This window comes from Dicentrarchus labrax, unplaced genomic scaffold (genome assembly GCF_905237075.1).
Source record: "Dicentrarchus labrax unplaced genomic scaffold, dlabrax2021, whole genome shotgun sequence".
In the NCBI taxonomy this organism is placed as follows: Eukaryota; Metazoa; Chordata; class Actinopteri; family Moronidae; genus Dicentrarchus; species Dicentrarchus labrax.
In genome coordinates this window covers 2,456,912-2,476,957 of record NW_026136718.1, presented here as the reverse complement: position 1 = coordinate 2,476,957, position 20,046 = coordinate 2,456,912, and the positions used below count along the sequence as shown (strand labels likewise).

General features: G+C 41.5%; 1 protein-coding gene across 2 annotated transcripts in view; it reads left to right on the top strand.

The window, feature by feature from the left end:
• Nucleotides 1-20,046, top strand: part of pik3r3b (phosphoinositide-3-kinase, regulatory subunit 3b (gamma)) — a 211,258-nt gene that overhangs the window by 105,464 nt on the left and 85,748 nt on the right. For both annotated transcript variants that reach the window (XM_051375751.1, XM_051375752.1), the window contains 2 exons: nucleotides 1,020-1,212; nucleotides 5,979-6,064. In XM_051375751.1, coding sequence (XP_051231711.1) covers nucleotides 1,020-1,212; nucleotides 5,979-6,064 — 279 coding nt within the window. The remainder of the gene's footprint in view (nucleotides 1-1,019; nucleotides 1,213-5,978; nucleotides 6,065-20,046) is intronic.

Sequence of the window (20,046 nt, the reverse complement as noted above, 5' to 3'; positions counted from 1 at the left end):
CAAATCACTGATGTCCTGCCAAGGCCGCACAGCTCCTCAAAGTCAGCTAGCAGTTGGCTACATGCTCGGATGGATATTGATAGAGGTGGTTGCTCACCGGGCAGCGCAGCAGGGACGTCTGCTCCGTGTTCAACATGTACGAGTGAAATGTTTTTTAATGTGAGAGATGCAGGGTGTCTGATCAGATGTTCACTCAGACACACAGACGCATGCATTTTCATCTTCATGCTCATGGTCACATTATGATGCAGGAACGTTTTCTTTAAATAATAGTTGATTTGGGCGTTATGTAATGTTGGATCCGGGTGGGGAAACTGTTAGCCTCACTCCATCAAAAACTTAAAAATATACAAGGACAACCTTTTGTTGTTAAAACTGGCTGGAAACAGTTTAAAGTCTTTAGGGCAGCCCTTCATATTGGACATGCAGAAATCATGTGCTTGTCCAAAAGTTTCCGGTAAGGTGTGTCCTTGAGAAATGTACTTGGCGTAGCTTTGTCTCCAGACGATCGGTAGGCAGGGAGATCAGCAGGCCATTATGGACAGGAAAATTACAGCAGGGGGTCCAACAGAAGCTTTTTCTCTGCTGGTGAAAAAATCCTAGAGGAAATAATCCATAGATCACTCAATTAATCGATAGCTTACTTTGGTTTTAGATGACATCCCACTGTATCTCAAACAGACACTAAATGGGACCCTGTGCTTCAGCATGGAGACGCCATGAGGTGTGAACTTCTCTCTGGGAATTGGAACGGGCTGGAATATCTTAACATTTGGATGTAAAACATATACTACACGGTCAAAGGAACAGGTGCTTTTGTATTGTGGCTCTCCTTTATGATTTGGGCTAGGTGTCAGGGTTATAATAAAGGGGGATCTCTACGCTCACAGGCACACAAAAGACCTTGTGTGAGTGGAAATGAACAGGTACAAAGGCTGATGATGAACATTTGATGAAATGTAAATTCACCCGGTTTAATGGTCTAAAGAATCCATTCTGCTGTTGTTTTTGTCCTGCAGAGAGTCAGAGTGTGGAGGAGTGCGGGGAGAGGCTGAAGAGGATCCTGGAGTCTCCCAGCATCCCTCAGGCCAACCACCAGCTCCTGGTCCACCTCAGCAGACACCTGGCCCTGGTCAGCCAGCTCAGCCAGGCCAGCCCCCGGCTGCTGGCCCAGTCCTTTGCCGAGACCGTCTTCAAGAACTCTCCCCTCAGGTATGCAGGTTTCACTCCTCGTTCATTTACCCTTTAACTGAGTGGATTTTGGTTGCTCATGCGCTTATAATTTAGCTTTAGCCTCAAAGGATATACGTTTCTGATCGGTTTGAAGGTGCCCGCTGAAATCCAGCTAAAACACAGTACAACCTTCATTCTTCTTAATCAGTGCTCAAGGTGCATCAAACTGCAGGTAACCATAGCAACAGCACTGAAGCTTCAGGCTCCATTAGCAGTTAACTGACTACAAAAACTCTTTGACATTGAGGAGGATTTAAACGCAGCATCTGTTTTTGAGTTTGACCAGAAAGCGGCACTTCACTTTGTGGCATTCTTTACCTCCACGCCGTACTTTATGTTGTGTATCATTGCATTTGTTTCTTTATTCAAATTCAAGTCAGGTTCATATATTCGGTAGTTAATCACTGTATCAGCCTCTCAGGGACACAGAAACAATATGATGCTTACCTCAGGAGCAAAGCAGGAAAAATGGAACACACCTTGAGTAAAAGAAGAGCTCTTTCTGTGAAGGTTTTAAATTCAATGTTGTCTTTTCAATCTGAAATGTTCCTCATTCTAAACTCTCCTTACGCCTGGGGTCTCAACCCTGCTTAGGGCCACTGTTATTTTTATCTCATAGGAGCGCCACAGAATAACTTTCTCACAAACTTACAGATATTAGATTTATACGTTTTATTTGTTTTGGTACTCGTACATATAAAAAGTACATTATCTGTATCTGTAGTAACACTCCTTTCAACTGAGTCCTCACTCCCCGCTGGGCCTTTATCTGTGACGCTTGCATGTTTTCTCCCCGTGTCCTTGTAGGTTTTCTCTGGGTTTTCTTCTCTGGTTTCCCCCATTATTAAAAACATGTATGTTCGGTTGATCTCTCCAGTCGGTGCCCTTGACCAAGGCACTGGCTTTGATGTGGAGTTGGTTCCAAGGCGCTGTACAGTGGCTACCCACTGCTCCTAGTTAGTAGGATGGGTTAAATACAGAGGACAAATTTCACTATGCATTGTACTGTGTTTATATGTGGGATAACAATACGTTCAGTTCACCATTGACCAAAAACCTATATGTTCAATGAACGGCGCTCTTTTAGCGTATTCATGCACACTAGTCTAGAGAAGAGGTATTTCTGCTGTGGTCACAATGCGTCCCTGTCCACCTCCAGTGGAACCACAATTCATCCTCAGTGCATCTTTGGTACATTTACATACTTGTTTATGTGGTCATGCAGTATCTGATTGTAATCTGATCACCCAAAACACATTTTAATTCTGTGTGTAAAGGGGGTCATAGAGTTTCCCAGATAATGCAATGATAAAATATGTTTATGTTATGGCCGCCAGTTGAAATTATTTCAACTTTGTTTCTGACATGTCATTTCTATGGCAGATGGCTCTAAACACTGCGATGCTTCAGCTGGTAGAGTTATACGGGAAGAAGAGCCATGACTCAGAGCTGTAGCAAATTCAAAACGCTTAGTCATTGCAATCAGGAAGAAATAACAGTGAGCTGTGCTGAAGTCACCCAAAACTCACCCAGAATTTGAAAGTGAGCTGATTAAGGCTCGTAATGGCAATTTCAGCTCACGACAAAACCAACAACATTTTTACCTCTGCAGTTGAAATGCACCTTGGGAGTCGTAGTTGACTTCTTACCTTTGGTTTTTACGTCCACAGGCGTGGACCAACTTTAATGTGCCCCAACTGTTACTTTGATGAACGTGACTGTTTCCAGAACCTCTCAAGCCAGCTCAAGTTAATTTCCCAGATTGCTGCTCTACAGCTGCTAGTGAAGCAGTGATACCATACCAAGCAGGAAAAAGGAAATCATTCATAATTTTTATGCTATGATAGCATTTTAGCAGGCATAGCAAATTTAAAATTATCATTTTTGCCCATTTCATTCTTTTCACGTTTCATGGTCCTTGAAAAATGATGTAAGTTCAAAATCAAAAACATGAAAATTACAAATGATGAAAATGATGCAGCTGTGAAATGTCATTTATGCTCTTTAGCAATGTAACCATTTCTTTTAATTATCCATTTGTGGTGTAAAAACCACTGATTATTCCAATCACAGCCACTTCTCTGGTAAAAGTCCCACAGTATTTGGTGCGAAGAGGCTATTTTTCTTTCCATTCTACATTTGTGAATCAGCCAGCCAAAGAACTAAACAAACTTTTTGGCTGAATGGCACTTTTTTTAAACCCTCCACAAATCAACCACTGCTCATTTCCCTTACAAAACTCAAACCAATTAAGTGAGATTGCCTTGACACAGCACAAAGACCTGATATATATTTGTAGTAAAAGCTCTGCCCTCGCTAACAGGAAGACCAAGCCTGATATTTGGCTCAGCTGTAATATCAACATCCTGCAGTTGAAGAGCTGGATGTTTGAACTCTGAGAGAATGGCATTAACGGGGCTGATGGTATTGTTTTGTTTCTCTACCCTGCACAAGCTCGCCTGCGTCTGTTTTTCCAGAAATTAGCGAGGAATTTTCTCCTTGTGGCGTGCGGTGGAGATGTAGTGGATTTGGGTGAGTCAGAAGCTGTGATTGTTTGCACAGCCTGGTCAACCAATTCACCTCTGACGTGCACAACGGGCGGATAAAGAGTGGGGCGGCGTATTATAGCATGCCATGCTATTACAATCAGGTCCCGTGTTAGCTTATTTTGTGTTTGGAAATGTTGATAAATTCTAGATAGTTGGTGAGTTTACACTGCAGTCTGCAAGTATTTAGATAGTCACACATATTCTATTGATTGGACTTTACTGCAGCATACTGGAGCACAACTACGAGGTCTGCCAGTATTCAGTATTTCTCTTATTATCAATAAGTCTCATTAAAAGACCAAGTAAAATTGATCTTTTTGATAAGTATTGTGTGATATATTTTATTCCTCTGTCCCTATAGAGCTCCTTTGTTTTTCAAAATCTATTAAAAACAGACCTGATCCTTCATTACAGCTAGGGTTGGGCAATATGTTAAAATTTTCCTACAATTGCCGATATATTTGCCCATGCGTGTGTGCTGTGCTAGCCCCCCCCCAACACTGCCCCATTAATTGCAGCTGGGAGATGAGTGGTGAGTTCACTACGTGCAATGAGCTCTCACAGCTTTAATAAAGAAAATAAACTCACCAAATGTCAAGTAAGGAAAAGAAAAACATATTTTCCTCATCAGAAGAATACAATCCGTACACCCTCTGATTTCAAGTTTCTCTCTTATACCGAACTAAGACCTTGTTACGAGATCTTAAAACGCATTCAGACTTGATGGAAACAAAATAAACTGACCAAACCATCTTTATTAGCCTTTCCACTGTTCCAACAATCACCAACTCTGCTGTCTAACCAGATAACAGAGTTAGATGTGAAAATATTCTGTCTCTATGCTGCTGCCTCTCTGATGCCCCCCGACCTCCCTCGCTCCTCTCCTCTCCTGTCCCTGCTGTATTCTTCCCCTGAGTCAGAGTCCTGGTTGGAGCCTCTGTGAATCACCTTGTAACTGTATTCCATTGCCAAACTAGTCAAAATAAACCCTTAATTCACCGCAGTTAGATGTGGAAATACACTGGCTCTATAGCTGTTTTCCCCTCACTTGTTCTTTCTCTCAGTGTTTGTACTGCGTGGCTGAACGTCTGTCACTGAGGAGCTCTCATTGTTCGGAGGCACAACTCTAATTACCACTAGTTCAGAATGAGAGATGAGAAGTATAAATACTTTGTTAGTAGTTTCATCTGTACTAACCTTTTTACTTTTTACTACAATATCATTTGTACTTTCTACTCCTTACATTTTTTTAGGACCCTGTTCGAAGTTTCAGTTAGTTTCGCACAGAAACAGCCCGTAGAAATGTCCTTCAGAAAAACCTAGAAAGTCCATTTCACAGCCTGTACTTTTTCACTTCTACTTGAGTAAAGAGTCTTTTTTCTAGTATCTGCACTTAAAGAATGTGTGTACTTTTCTATCTTTTTTATTTAGTTTTTATGGCTTCTATTCTACTCTTATTGTGCAGTGCCACCTCATTATTTTTACGTTTTCCACTCCACACTGTCTTTCAGAAGCTGTGGCAGACTCTGTTTTAAGGCTAGAGTGAAGATACTGGTATCAATGAATAACTGACCTGACGCATCTGTTCGTACCAACCACGTCATGCTAGCATGTCAGAACAGAAGGGGGCTAAGTAACGCTGCAAAATGAGGCTACATTTTGGCAACTGAAAAACTGGCATGACCTCCAGATATCTGAATGAAAATAAGTTATTTGGGAACCCACATGTCTCCCCTTTGCAGAAATGCCCATTTTATGCTAATCCCATGCAGTTTGGGGCAAAAAAACATGCAGTTTCTTGCATGTTGTATAAATGTGTTATTTTTTTCTTGTGTATTTCAATATTTCTGCATACTGGGGTCCATAAACAGTGTGGGAATTGCATACATTGGGAATGACTGGAAAGCTGAGACACACTGAATGTCACCCCTACATAAGTCAGTGTCACACTTGTGCCACCCCTGTCAAAAAAGTCTGGAATCACCCCTGGGAGGCGGACACAGATTTACATTATTAACAATGTTTTGAGAAGAAACAAATGTTTCTTACAGTTGGGTTGTCCTTGCATGTTAAATATGGCAGTAGGTTGAGGGTTAATGCAATATGAAAAAGTCAGTTCCTGTTGCCATCGTTCAGCAGTGCCCTTTACCACAATTTGACCACAGCTTCTGTTCATGTTTGTGTTTTTATCAACAGTGCGGACGTGAACCCGGAGCATCACGTCAGGATCTTGGAGGCTCTAATCACAACAGGAGGTCTCATGGAGATGCAGGCGGCACCAGGTAGGATAGTAAACATACACACAAACTTTCTCCCTTCTCCAGCTATGCACACCAAATGCATACACACACTCTTCTTCTTTCTCTTAGCAATCTTAATGTTTGGCTGCAGGTGTGTAACAGTATATTGTTGCATAATATTGTGCGATATGATATCACTTGGCTGGGAGTCTTTTGTGACCCCAAAGAATTACTAAAGCTTATCTGCTCTGTGTCTCCACACACAGATGCAGTTCATTTTCAATTTTCTTATGCTCAGTGTCTGAAGTTTGTTTCTCAAGCGTATCACTGTACATTTCTCACACTGGAAACACGACATTCCCTCTCCTTTCCCCACTGTACCACAAACTGCAGTGGAAAACACACTTTTGGTTTATGAAATATGTGGAAAACACAAACTTTTTGCCCAAGCTGCTGTGATAAATTGGGCATGAAGCATGAAATAACAGCTTTAACTTTGCTCTCTGTTAGTTTAGTTTACAGTCTGGATGTACAGAGTTTATGGTAACACGGTGGTTTCATGATGTTTTTCTTTTTGCATTCCTGCTTTGCTGGACCGTTGTAGCTGAGAGCGAGAGTATGAATGTGTCTGGTTTAGTGTGTATGGACTGTACTGTGTACACAAAATCTCAGACCTCAGCATCATTTCGCCAAAAGCATGGAAAAACAAGATCCTTTCTTAGACTGAAAGGGCCACAAGAGAAACATTGTCAGTATGATAACTGGACATCTGATGGGACAGCCTGTATTTAAGTTAAAAAGGCTAGTAGAAGGCCGATGTCACCTGACAATACTGTTTGGGATATTTGCAAAGTCAGCTGGTTCACTCAATACCGTATGAGGCTGTTTGGTCTGATACTAGTTTAGTTTTAGCTGATAATGTTCATCTGAAGCTGTTTTTCTTGGATGCTGTTTTGACAAATACTGTTAAGTCCAAGGGCATATTTGCTAATGTGCAGTTATACGGCACCTTACCATTTAATTCAATTCATTTAATTTTTGTAGGCACAAACATGTAGAGACTGCTGTAGATTGTTTTTTAGCAAGAGCCTGCACAGGGAAGCTTTAATGTGCTCGAGTCTTTGGTGTATGTCTGCAGAAATAAAATACTGTGCAGAGATCAATCAGGCTCTATAAGGATAGAAGAAAGGTCAGACAGCAGGTGTGTGGGTGATTGCAAGGGCCAGGCCAGTCTGCTGAGGTCATTGTCTGTGGGTCAGTGTGTGTATGTGTGTATATAAATGTCAGTAGGTCAAAGTGTGTGTGTGTGTGTCTAAGGTTGTACTGGTCTGTTGAGGGCCATGGTGTTAGGACCGGGGTTGACATATTGGTCGTAGCAGTGATTATAGTGGCTGTTCAGGGGTTATGTTTCCTTTATATGGAGCAGTGGTTCATTCAAAGGTGATGTTGGCAAGGTTCTGGACTAATAAGCAGATGGAGGTCCGATTTATGGTTAAAACATGACCTGGCAAGGACAGAAAACACCAGATATATATAAGCAGGCTGGAACTTATTTACTCCTTTAAGGAGTGGATAATGACCATAAAACCTCTTTTTTACATGATTTTTATTGATGTCACAGCCATGGAATGGTTCATATTTTGTCTTAGAGCCAGTGAAAATAGTTAGAGGTTCATTAAGGAGGATCTATCGGCAGAAATGAAATATATAATATCCATTGGTATGATGTCATTGGTGTATAATCACCTAAATATTGTAATCATTGTGGTTTTTTTTACCTTAGAGTGAGCCGTTTATATCCACCATGTTTCTGCAGTAGCCCTGAGGGGACAAATCAAACACTGGTTCTAAATAGGGTAGTTCCTGTTTCTCCTTTGTGCTTGGAAGGGGAGGGTGAAGCGATGGAGTGGTAATCTGCAGCTACACCACTAGACCACTTAGTCCTATGGACTCAACCTTGAACCTCTAATCTGACTGTGGCATCCCACAGGGTACCATCTTAGGTACCATCTCTTAGTGATAATGATAATAATAATACATTTATTTTATATATTGCTTTAAAAGGTACTCAAGGACACTTAATAACCATAACAGGAACAGCAAAGCCAATATTCTCAGAAAATGGTCAAAAGTAATAATAAACCAATATTTCCTATTGCTCTTATGCTGATGACACTCAGCTTTACCTCCCCCTTGGTGTTCCTCAAATAACCTTACTTACTGTCTCCAAGATATCAAAATGTGATGCTAACAACTTTACTCTTTGCCTAATTTTGTTATATTTGGCTTCTCTTAGGGTAATGTTTGACGTTGAAACTCAAAAATCTCAATGAGACAATCAATCACAAAACTGCTACTTCATAGGAATTCGAAGATAAACCATCATTTGAGAAAAATCGCAAATTGTCATTAATTGTTTTGGAATCAGCAGCTACTGACTCCATGTCCTGTATTTTAAGGCATTTTTGCATTGGCTTCAGCACTTAGGTTGGTAAAAACCATTACACACTACAAAGCAGTTCAGCAGACGAACACAGACACCTCACAGAACCACAAATCAGACTCAACCATCGGTATGACGTCTTTGTTATTTGTTCGATTTTCATTTTTTGTGGGTGACACACAAAAGGACAGGATGATGTCTGGAGGACGATCAATAATTCATGGAATAAACCTCTGTCCTGCAGGGTGGGGAGATAGAATGGATACATCAGAGGTTGGGGCTGGGCTGCCACTGGAGACTGGTGTTTTTCTTCCTGATTCAGAATATCTTTTAAATGCAAATGTTAAAATGTAGCCTAATGGGAAGTGCACGCAAGGACATTCAACATGCTCAGGTTGATTTAAAATGTATAAACGCAGTCAACATTTCACAGGGCGTCTCCTCAGAGTGTCCTGGTTTTGCTTGTGCATCCCCAGTTGCTCATTTGATTATTTCATTGTGTTAGGAATTGTCTCTAAATGCCTGTTTGTATTTTGGTTATTCTTCTTGATTTGGTTACTTTGGTATTGAACATATATATAAATGCCTGCCCTTTGTGCAATTGGACTGTCTCAAATTAAGTCATTAAGCTACAGCAGAAGAGTGTGTGCATACGTGTGTCTCTTATAGGATATGTGTATTGGCAGACAAGCTTACATCACAGCAACAAAAGGACCAGAGGGAGCTGTTTTGTGCTGTCTTTTGAAGTGCGTCTTTTGTAACATCTCTTACACAACACTCTCTCTCTTGCTGTGGGGTGTCTGAATAACCCTCTTGTTGCTTTGCAATCAGGGGAATGATGTGGGAAATTGTCCTCATGTAACAGCCTTACATAGTCCTCCATCTTCTCTCAGGATGTCTGTCTGTGTCTTATCATTTCAGGAGTCTCAAGTGTCCAGACAGGAATTAGATGCTTAGGAAGTCAGGCGTGAATTCAGCCAACCTGCATCATTTTTATTTATACATCCCAATATAAAATCACAAATTTGCCTTGAGGGGCTTTACAGTCTATAGGCTACAGCATACGACATCCTTTATCCTTAGGCCCTTGATTCAGATGAGGAAAAACTGCCTTAAAAAATCTGTTTATGGGGAAGAAGAGGGGCCACCATAGTAGAATAACAGTGTAGGCAATCATGATGGCAAAATTATAGCTAGATAAAAAGCGTGTATGAATCCAAAAAAGAAATCCAAGAAGATAATGAGCAACGTCAGATGTCACCAAACAAAGACACATTCATTCTGCACTTTAGCAACCTGAGAAAGTCCAACCACCTTTTGTCAAAGTGACATACAACAAAACAGACTGTTAACTTTGGATTCAACAAATTAAAGTCATTCAGTCTGACTGAATATCGATCTGAGACACAGATGAATCGTACAAAGTGACATTCAATTGAATTCAGTTCAATTTTATTTATGTAACGCCAAATTGTAACCGACGTTATCTATTATAGCTCTCACACTTCATATGGAAAAGAGACCCAACAAATACCACCGTGAAGCACAGCTCCTCAAAAGACTTTCATGGTGTTGTGGATGAATGAAAAATGAATGAAAAAAATTGCTACATTTCACATGTGGTCCGTCACAGCAGGAAAGTGTTTGATGGATTGTCTGTTTTGGAAAGTAACAAAACTTTCCATCCCATGATTCTGGAAAGGGAGTTTTAGATGCTGTTGGATGATCCAAAAAGCACATTTTTAAAAAAAAATACTGAGGCATCCAAAGACATGTTGGAGTATCACAAATGAACAACCCTGTCTCCTGGAAATTCTGTTTCTCTCACAGTTACTTTTTGGTGGCAATCTTAATCGCTGCCATCTGGGTTCATTTCAAACGTTTTGGAAATTAACCATCTGTCTATCAGCATCTATGGTGAGCGAATTTCAACCAATCAGATCAACAAGCCATATAACGTGTAAAACTCTTACTGAAGTCATGTGGGACAAGAGCAAAATCAACAAAGAAATACTCTTTAGCTCTGATATAACTGATGCTAGCAGCATCTACACTATCCTCTCTGTGCCCAACCGCGTCAGTGCTTCCTCTGTACCACGTCGTTTGGCCACAAACACATAGATTGAAGCCTGGCAAGATGGATTCTCGTATGATCTTGTGATTTCATGAGTCCAGCTGCCTTGCATGGTTAACCTAAATGACCTCTTTCACCACATCCCTAAACCTCCTCTTTTTCTCTTGCCTCCATCCTGAGCATCCTTCTGCCGATATACCCAGCATCTCTCTTCCACATGTCCATTTCAATCTCGCCTGTCTCGCTTTGTCTCCAAATTGTCTAACCTGAGCTGTCCCTCTAAGATCTCATTCCCAGTCCTGTCCATCCTCGTCACTCCCGCTCTGCCTCCTGTCTTTTTGTCAGCGCCGCCGTAAACCTTCCCTTTCACTCTTGCTGGCACCCTTTTGTCGCAAATCTCTCCTTGCGCCTTTTTTCCACCCACTCCACCCTGCCTGCACTTTGTTCTTCAACTGTCTTCCGCACTCCGTTACGTTGAACAGCTGACTCCAAGTATTTAAACTCAGCCACTTTTGCCACCTCTGCTCCTTGCACCTGCTGTCCTCCCTCTCATTCTTGCACATGTATCCTGTGCTATGTTCCTACCAACTGTCATTCCTCTTCTCTCCACACTCTCCTCAATCCGCTTCTAAATTATTTTGCCCTGAATTGCAATAATTCTGGAGTCCCTGTAGGACTTACTTATTTTATTTTCAGCACCTGGCTCATTCACTCATTTAAAGGCTCAAGGTATTTGTGTTCAGTTCATGTTGCTGTTTCAGTGGCCGGGCAGGGTGACTGAGCTTCCCTTTGTTTGATGAATGCAGAAGGAGAAAGAGAGAGAGGGAGGCAGGCTAAAACAGGGAGGTCAGGTTCATGTGTGAGCATTTTTCTCACCCATTACCTCCCCTGCCACCCCTCCAGACAGCATTAGTGGAGGTCAAGGGTTACCCCAGTGCCTGTTGGCGGTATGTTAACCCCTTAACAGAGGTTTGTGACTGTATGTGTGTGTATGTGTGTAGCTGCCCATTGACCTCTCAGGAGAGCTGCCCTCCAGGCCATGTTTCTCCAAATGGAGTCTGAATATATGACCAGTGCTGCTCCACCTGAGTGCTGCAGCTCAGCATCCCTGCTCAATGTGACTGTGTGTGTGTGTGTGTGTGTGTGTGTGTGTGTGTGTGTGTGTGTGTGTGCATGGCCCTCTGTGTGTACATCACTTGCATGTGAAACCCCAGTCTCGTCCAGCCAATCTGTCAGCCAGCACACTAGAATCAGTAGGGGAAAAAAAGGGAGGATTGTAAACTCCCAAACACACCCATTCACATTCTGGCCCTCTCGCTCTGCTTTTGTTATGAGCTGTTTTCCTTCCCAGGCACGCAAACCGTGCCCGCAGCTTGGCAGGAATATGGCATGCACTAACACACACATACTCGCACACACGCTGACGCGCTCTCTCTCAGGTCATTTATTTGGCTGGTAATGTAGCCGTGGAGGGTTTGGTGGTAAAAAATCTACTGCTCGGAGACTTCATCAGAAAGCTGGCTGGTGTTACGGCTGTCAGTGTCTCCCTCTGTTTGCATCATTATAGTCCTGTGTTCAGATTCTTCCTGCCGTGTACGGGCAGTGCAGCAGTTTCTTTTTAAATCTAGCAAAGTAAACATGCTAACGTTACTTAAAGGTTAAGCTATAAAGTTTTATTACGTCTGCCGAGCTCCTCATCTGTGCCACGTTCAGCCTCGTCTGTTACACCCAGTTGTGTAGTTGTGCCTGAAGAAATGTGAATGCTCTTAAGTTATACCCCAAATCTTTTTTTTAAAGTGTCCCATCCAGCAAAGGATAGTGGCCCACTCTTGCATATTTAGTTCAGCCAAAAATGGGTCAGTAGTATTTGCACATAGTCACCTAACTTCTGCTCTTCTTAACATTAGCCACAAAATAGTTTTGCAGTCAATACTGACCCAGAGATGGAAGAAACAACTACCTAAAATTATTAATTTTGAGTAGTATAAGTATTTCATATTCCTTTCTCCATCTATTTCATGCCTTTGCCATCCTAGTAAAACCTCACAGAGCACTACTGAATGATGCAGTAATCTCTGTACACCTGCATATACCCTGCACTACACCACTTTCATTTTCTTGTTCTCTCTCTATACCCTGGCTTTGCTTTTTAGTTAAGAGTGGCTGATTTTTGGCGAGGCATTTTGACTTTGAGCTAGTCAGTTTGCTTTCCATTAGCAGCACATATGTGTTCTGCATCTGAGTGTCCAAGTGTTTCAATTTTCACAATAACAGCGGGAGGGATGGGGGAACAGATGACGAGTTGAGATGTGTTTTAATGAATTATTACATATTAGGGATCTACAATATGGATTTCTTTTCAGCCGACAGGATAACCGATAGTTTCACATTTTTGTGTTTTTAAAAAAAAGTACCTGTAGCAAGCAACCTGTAGTTTTTACACAAGGCTAAGGTGTAGAGGGCAAAGTGACGACTGAATATTGCACAGCTCCATTCAAACCAAATCTAACTGATGTCATTATTGTCAACAAAAAAATTTTTTTTTACAAACATACAGTTATCAGATGACTATCAATAATTTAGTGATACATTTTAGTAATACATATACATTGTTTTATCAGTGATATACGTCAGTAAGTAAATGACTGCACTTGATACCATTTAAGGGTCAATCACAGAAGTTGGGCCAGGGTTATTTCTATTGAGCCCCTTTATGACAGCGGGTCTGAGATTCATATCAATCATTTCATCTCACTATTGGAAAGCATACGAATACGCATATTTCCCAAAAGATTGATTTAAAAACAAATGAAGGGAAATCGGAAAGCTAAAGCCCCCCCCAGTCTTATCATAAACTAACACACTTACTCTTACTTTTCCGAGGTCAGAGCCGAGAGCACCAACGAGCGTGTTAGGGCATGTTTGTATGTGTAAGATTAGACTGAGAGCATGTTTGCATGTCAGTCAGATACATATTACATGTGCATATGGGTATATAAACTGTGTGTGAGTGTGTGTGTGAAGAGTTCACGGGTAAGTCATGTCCTGACTCTGCCCCGGTGGGAGGAAAGTGCCAGCTTAACATCCAGTGTAATCCTACTGTAAGGGGTCAGCAACAGGGCACACACACACACACACACAACATGTGTGAATATGTGAAGAGGATCATGATTGTATAATGTTATTAGGGTCAAGCGAGTGCTCAGCTTTTAGTGTGTGTATTTATTAGTTTCTGGCATTTGTGTGGGTCTCTGTCCAGCCTCTGCTCCCTCAGCTGCACACAATTACATGGCTCAGTGTACCAGCTAATAACACACACACATGCACACACTTCCATCTATCTATCCTCCCATTTTTTAGCTGTTCATAAAATCCCCAAGGAAAAAAAGTTGTAATTTTTGATACAGACTTACTCATGTTAGCTAGTTAGCAAGAGCACAAGCCTCTCTGTGGTTTGTTGAGATCGTCCACAGCCTGCTGACGTTGCGGCCGTTGAAGCCCTTTTCACAAATATTTTGGCATCTAACTTGGTGAATAGAGGAAATATTTTGACCAAACCAGCGTTGGTGATTGTTGCAAAGACTAACAAATATGGCTTTAATTTTTTATTTATATTTTGGTCTGAGATGCTGGTGCGACATTCAGTGGCAACTGGAAAGCTAATCTCTCTCTAGGTTTTTTGTCAGATTTTTCTACAAAATAAATCAGATCTCCAAGCAGATCTTTCTCTTTCTCTCTCTCTCTCTCTCTCTGTCTTCCTTCCTTTCACCATATCATGAGGTCAGCGGTCACAGTACGGCGTGAGATGAAGGTAATGGCCTTTGAAATGACTTTGTTAGCTGGATACAGAGAGACATGTGGCCCAGTCAGTCCCAGCAGGAGGTCGGGAGGTGAGGGTCATACACACACACACACACACACACACACACACACACACACACACACACACAGCGTTAGGGCCACTGCTGTCAATCTGAGGGGGTCATGAAATCATAGAAGCCCTGATATGAACAAGTTCCTCCTGATAATGCTCCTGATAAGGTTAATGGTGTCACCAATTTGAACTGTTCATCAGTTGTAATTTTCATCAAACTGTTGGTTTTACGACTAGTTGTAAAATCCTCTAGAAAAAATACTTTTTGGTCATTGTTGGGCTTGATAATGGTGTATAGGTGATATATAGTGCGAAATATGTCATAAAAACTTCATGGAGACTTCAACTGACCCTTTGTAATTGTATCTAAAACAGAATCCTACAAAAACCTGAACTCTGAGGTGAATGTCACCGTCTTGAAAATCACTTTTGTTAGTTTGCACCATGTGGCTAAATTCCCAATTATAGAAGTACAGATAGCGAATAAAGACAAGGCCACTGAGGGTAGCGGGAAGGGTGACCATGCAGTCTGTAGGACATATACAGAAGGTTATAAAACATATAACACAAATACACCAAGCTGATGCTTAGAACCATATTTTTTTAGCCCAGAACATACAGAGATGTAATAATCTAGTGCTCTCTTCTCTAAACCCTTGAGTCTATTATATCCTTCGGGTCAGGATGGTTAAGACCTTCGCTGGCTACAGAAATGCCACATTTAAAAGGTTAAAATTGGTGTAGTCCTCTTCCCCACGACACAGCACCATCCCTCAGCCCTACACTGCCTTATCCGGCCTCAGCTCAGTCTCTATTAGAAGATTATCTTATAATACCCATCATCCAGCACACTCCTCTCTGGTTGAGTTGTTTTATGATGTATTCTGGGAAGAAGCTCTCCTCTGGTTAATGTCCAAATTCTGCTGTAATGTGCTCATGTAAAGCTTGAATTAACATCAAACAGCCCCTGGCTCCCGTGTTTATCCCCTCATATGTAATTTTAAGGATCATAAGGTCACAGAAGCTACACTTCCTGCCATGCACTGCCCCCTTTCTCCCTCCATTCCTTCCCTTCCCTTCGTCTCCCCCTTTCCAATTTGCTTTGTTTTGTTCCATTCTCCAAAAAACTCAGTTTAGGGTCTTATTATGTTTCTTCTAACCCTTTAACACACCCCCGCTGGAGATATTTAGATATATCATATGTTTGCATGAACATGTGTACTGTCTTCACACTGAAATACTGTCATTGAAATATGTAATTTATTCAAGTATTAACCTACAAAAGATTTCTTTTGGCCTTCAAATAACCAGGTTTGTTTGATTGATCCAATTGATCCTTCCTAAGTCCCGCCCCCTGTGCTCCAATAATAAGACAACCAAGATTAGAAGATGGTTAAAAGATAATAGAGACAGATATATAGTCATATCTAACATTCGCTAATGTTAGCAAAACTAGCTACATGAATTATCAGCTAGCTAATTAGCTTCCATTTTGCTAACATTACTTCTCAGATGTAACTAGCCAACTAACGATTAATGTAGATTAGCTAGCTAGAACAAGACAAGTTCAGCACATAACATATCTAAGTACAGGAAAGGAGAACGTCGACCGAGGTTCCAAAAAGGGTCAACTGAGTTCTTTCTGTTCCTCCGACAGGATCTGGATCCTCGTTACCTTCCGACCTTTTTCTAAACCTCTTTTACCTTCCCTCTGTGTTATCTGACCACCCTGCTCTTCACTCTTGTGTTAAATAAAGTGGACTCCTAGTTCACATTCCATTTTCTGTTCAGTACTGAAATGTCTGACCTTGTCTTGGGATGCAGCCTCATTAAAGCAGAGTGCTGCTCGTATTGCATCATCGTCTCACCAGTAAGAACCCTGCAGACTTTTTAGTATCTGGATGTTCAGTTAAAGGAGCTCAGAAGTCGAGGCAATCTACCACTGAGAGAAGAATCAGTTACAGTCAGGGAATCATAATTATATGGAAATGCTGCAAATTCGTCTGAGGAGTGAGCTGCAATTATTTCACTGGCAGTTTACGGTTAAATGATTTATTTTTCTCCTTGCAAGCCATCAATAATGCATTGAACTTATGACCCAAAGTTATAATGATGCTCATAACTACGTGATAAAATGAAAATGAAACATCGGATTCTCCCATGTAGCAATTAAAAAAGCTTGTTTCTACGTCAGCTTGGCAGGACGGCGTGCATTCGTGGGAGCGTGCATGCGATCGACTGTCCGACTCCCAGTTTCCACCAGCTGTGTGCGAGACGTTTGCTGCACTGAAGGGCAAATGTGATGTAAAGAAATATGAGGCAGGGATGGATGGGTGAGCTGAAACCAGCCGTGAATACCAATGCGCTGCTTCCTGTCTATGTCTCTGTCTGCCACCACCTCTCTCTTTGCTCCTAGCTCTTTGTTCAGCCCTCGTTCTTTTTCTCTGACATCACCTGAAGGGGCCAGAGGCATTCAGAGCAGCAGTGTGTTCAAAAATATGTGTTATCCCTGCTTCAGAGTGAGAAAGGACTCGCAGATTGACAGGACACAGAAACAAACAGTAGTTTTTGTAAGACAGTACCCAACTTCTGGCCTACTCACTGTTCTTTCTGAACATCCCTGGGGAGGTAAAACACCTAAAGGGGGCAACACCATGCAAGTACCTAACGATAGATGATCCAGACATGGTGGCTCAGTGATTCCAATGAAAGCTGTTCACCAAAAATTTGTTCAACTTCCAACTTAACAGCTTGACTGACTTAATCAGAAAAACAACAGCATCAGTTTTCCTAATCTATATCAACAGATATCTCCATATTAATACAGAATCTGTAGGCAAGAGACCAAGATTTTGTTACGTTGTTACCGCTGCACAATCCCCTGGTTAAGAGGTCAGTGTGGATGGTTGCAAATAGAAAGCCCCTGACTCATGCCTGATCTAGACTCATCATGTAGCAAAATCATCACCACAGCAAGAGCTTCGGTTGTCCAACACAGGAAACCTTTCATAGTTGCTGTTGTTGCTGTGCACAGGAAGCATTTTGGTTGCATTCACTGCCCAATAAGTCTTCGGAAAAAAGACTTTCTAGCTAGTGTAGACAAAAATATTGATTAAAATGTTACTGTAGAATGTGAGCTGGGCTACTGAAAAACGCAGCTGAAACACATTCTTCACTGACAGGTTGTAAGACATCAGGGATTGTTGTTTGTATTCAGTTTCCTACCAAGAGTCGGTGCTGGTTTCTTTAAGTGGGGGTCAGCTGCACTGTTCAAAATCAAGGTCAAGGTAGCTTTTATTGTCTCCCAAAGGGAAAAAAAGAAATTGCTGCATAGAAAGGGACACTAAATTAACTAAATAAGTGTCAAGCTGTCTGTCAGGCGGAAAATGTGACTCACACACGTCCATTGTGATAAAGCCCTGAAGTGGAACAGTGGGCTGGTTTGGTGTCCCATGTTGGTCAGTGGTTTTTGGAAAACTTGTTGGCCATGGTATCAGTTTATGTTTGTCCTTCCTAGTCTGTTTTTTGCCTCATAACATCTTCCTCCCCTCCTCTCTCCCTCCATGTTTCACTGGGGATCTGTTGTTTTTCAGCAGTAATAATTCTGTTTTTAAATCAGACCTACTGTTTTCTCCTCCTGACTCAGCTCGATCTGAATTACTAATGAGTTGGTTTTCTTTACCTCTGGGCAGCTCTGGGAACAGCTGGCCACAGAGTGGGCTGATCAGTATGCACGAAACACTTCATCCTGCCTTTTATTTTGTTGAATTTGCTCCTAAATTGGTCAGTTTCGAGCAGCTCTCGGCCTTGGAAGGCTTTGTGAATTCAGCCTCCGGGGTTTCACGACTCCAGATGATGTGAATTAAGCCTCTGTTAGCTAACCTAGGTGACGAATTGTTTATGCTAAATTTAGGAATAAACTCACGGAGGAGCACCTGGGGATAAGTAGGTGTTTGTAAGGTCATCTTTTTTTCCCTTCCTGCTATATCAGTCCTCCTTTATACCTCTTTTCCAGCATCCTCTGCAGCCACAGCAACACTGCAAAGTAAGACAATTCACCCTTGATAAAATAAATCTGTTTACATCATCCGTTTTCCTTCAGTTTACTGCTGGAAAGTTGGATTTATTCAGTTTTCTTGGCCATTGGAGGCAGAAGAACATGTTGACATATAATCGGCATTTAAAGGTAGTATGGCTAACATGTTAGCAGTCAGTGTGGTGCTACTTTGGTTTGAAGCCAGAGTGATTGTTTGAAGTGGCACGGCAAACAGACATGTCGAAGTGTCACTTCATTTCTGAGTTGTAGTTTAAAGATCCCATAGGGTGCGCTACCACCTCCATTTACACAATTTATGTGGTTTCTCTTGTGGTTATGCTGATGATACCCAGATATTCATATGTGTCTGCTTTACAGATTGCGTTGTCTATGTCAATGGTTCCCATCCTTTATGGACTAACCTGACTATCGGTAAATTACATAATTTATGGATATTTCATATTATATTCAGTACATAATAATAACAGTACAGAACAACTGATGAACTGTAAATGATGAGGATGGATTTTGAGCAGATTATTTCTTATGAACATTGCATCAGAGATGAGTTCTCTTTATATTTTTAGTAACTTGTTGTACAACTCTGTATTATGTATTTATTATTTTTTTTAACAAACAAACATACTTAATACTTGCTATAGTTTTTCTTCTCCTTGATACTTGTGCTATTGGCTCTTTGGTCGCTATAACTGAAGACTTTTTTTAATGGGTTGGGAACCACTGGTCTATGGATCCAAAGCCATACTGTATTTTCTTCCTCTGTGCCATAGAACTCCATTGTTGTCCAAAATACACATCACTGAGCCACACTGTTGCCCTGTTGTTATCATGAACACAGACTCTGTAGTTTATTTATACTGCTGCTGCCCCAAGCACTCGCTAGGGCACCAAATGTGGATTAATCTGCCGCTGAAAATAGTCTCCAACAAATGCTCGAACTACAGCGTCTAGCACATGGCACATTTTGTTTGTTTGGTTCTTTTCATGGGATTTGTTGGCAATAACAAAAATATAGAATAAAATAAAAGTTATTTTTCACCAACTCTTAACATCTTCACATTTAACAGAACACTAAGTGACTTCGATTTTTTCTGGTATCCTGACTTTGCAGCCTCCAGCACCTGACCCGCTGTGTTTTATGTGTTTTACGGGCTCAACGAGTTATGGCAACACACTTTAACAGCTAATCTGTAGCAAGCTGCCCTGCTAGCCTGCAGTGCTCTGCTTGCTCAACCACACGGAAAGTTATAGAGCCCCATTATGATGCCCTATCAAGCCCCTCATATTGCTTGAAGGTCAAGGGCACTTTATATGAAAGATATGAAATCTGCCTGATATTATAAGGACTGAGAAGGATAAAAGAGGGAGAGAGAGAAAGAAAGAGAGAGAGTCATTTCCCTCCTTAGTTTCCTATAAAGAGACAATCTCACCTTTCCTCTCATGCTGGGAGGTTTATGGGCGGCCGGGGAGCTGTAATTGGTGGCTGACAGGCCGAGCTTTGAGGCAGTAGGACCACAGGTGACGGTAATCTGCTGGATCTCATGGCACACGAACATGTGGCCACGTATGTGCTGTA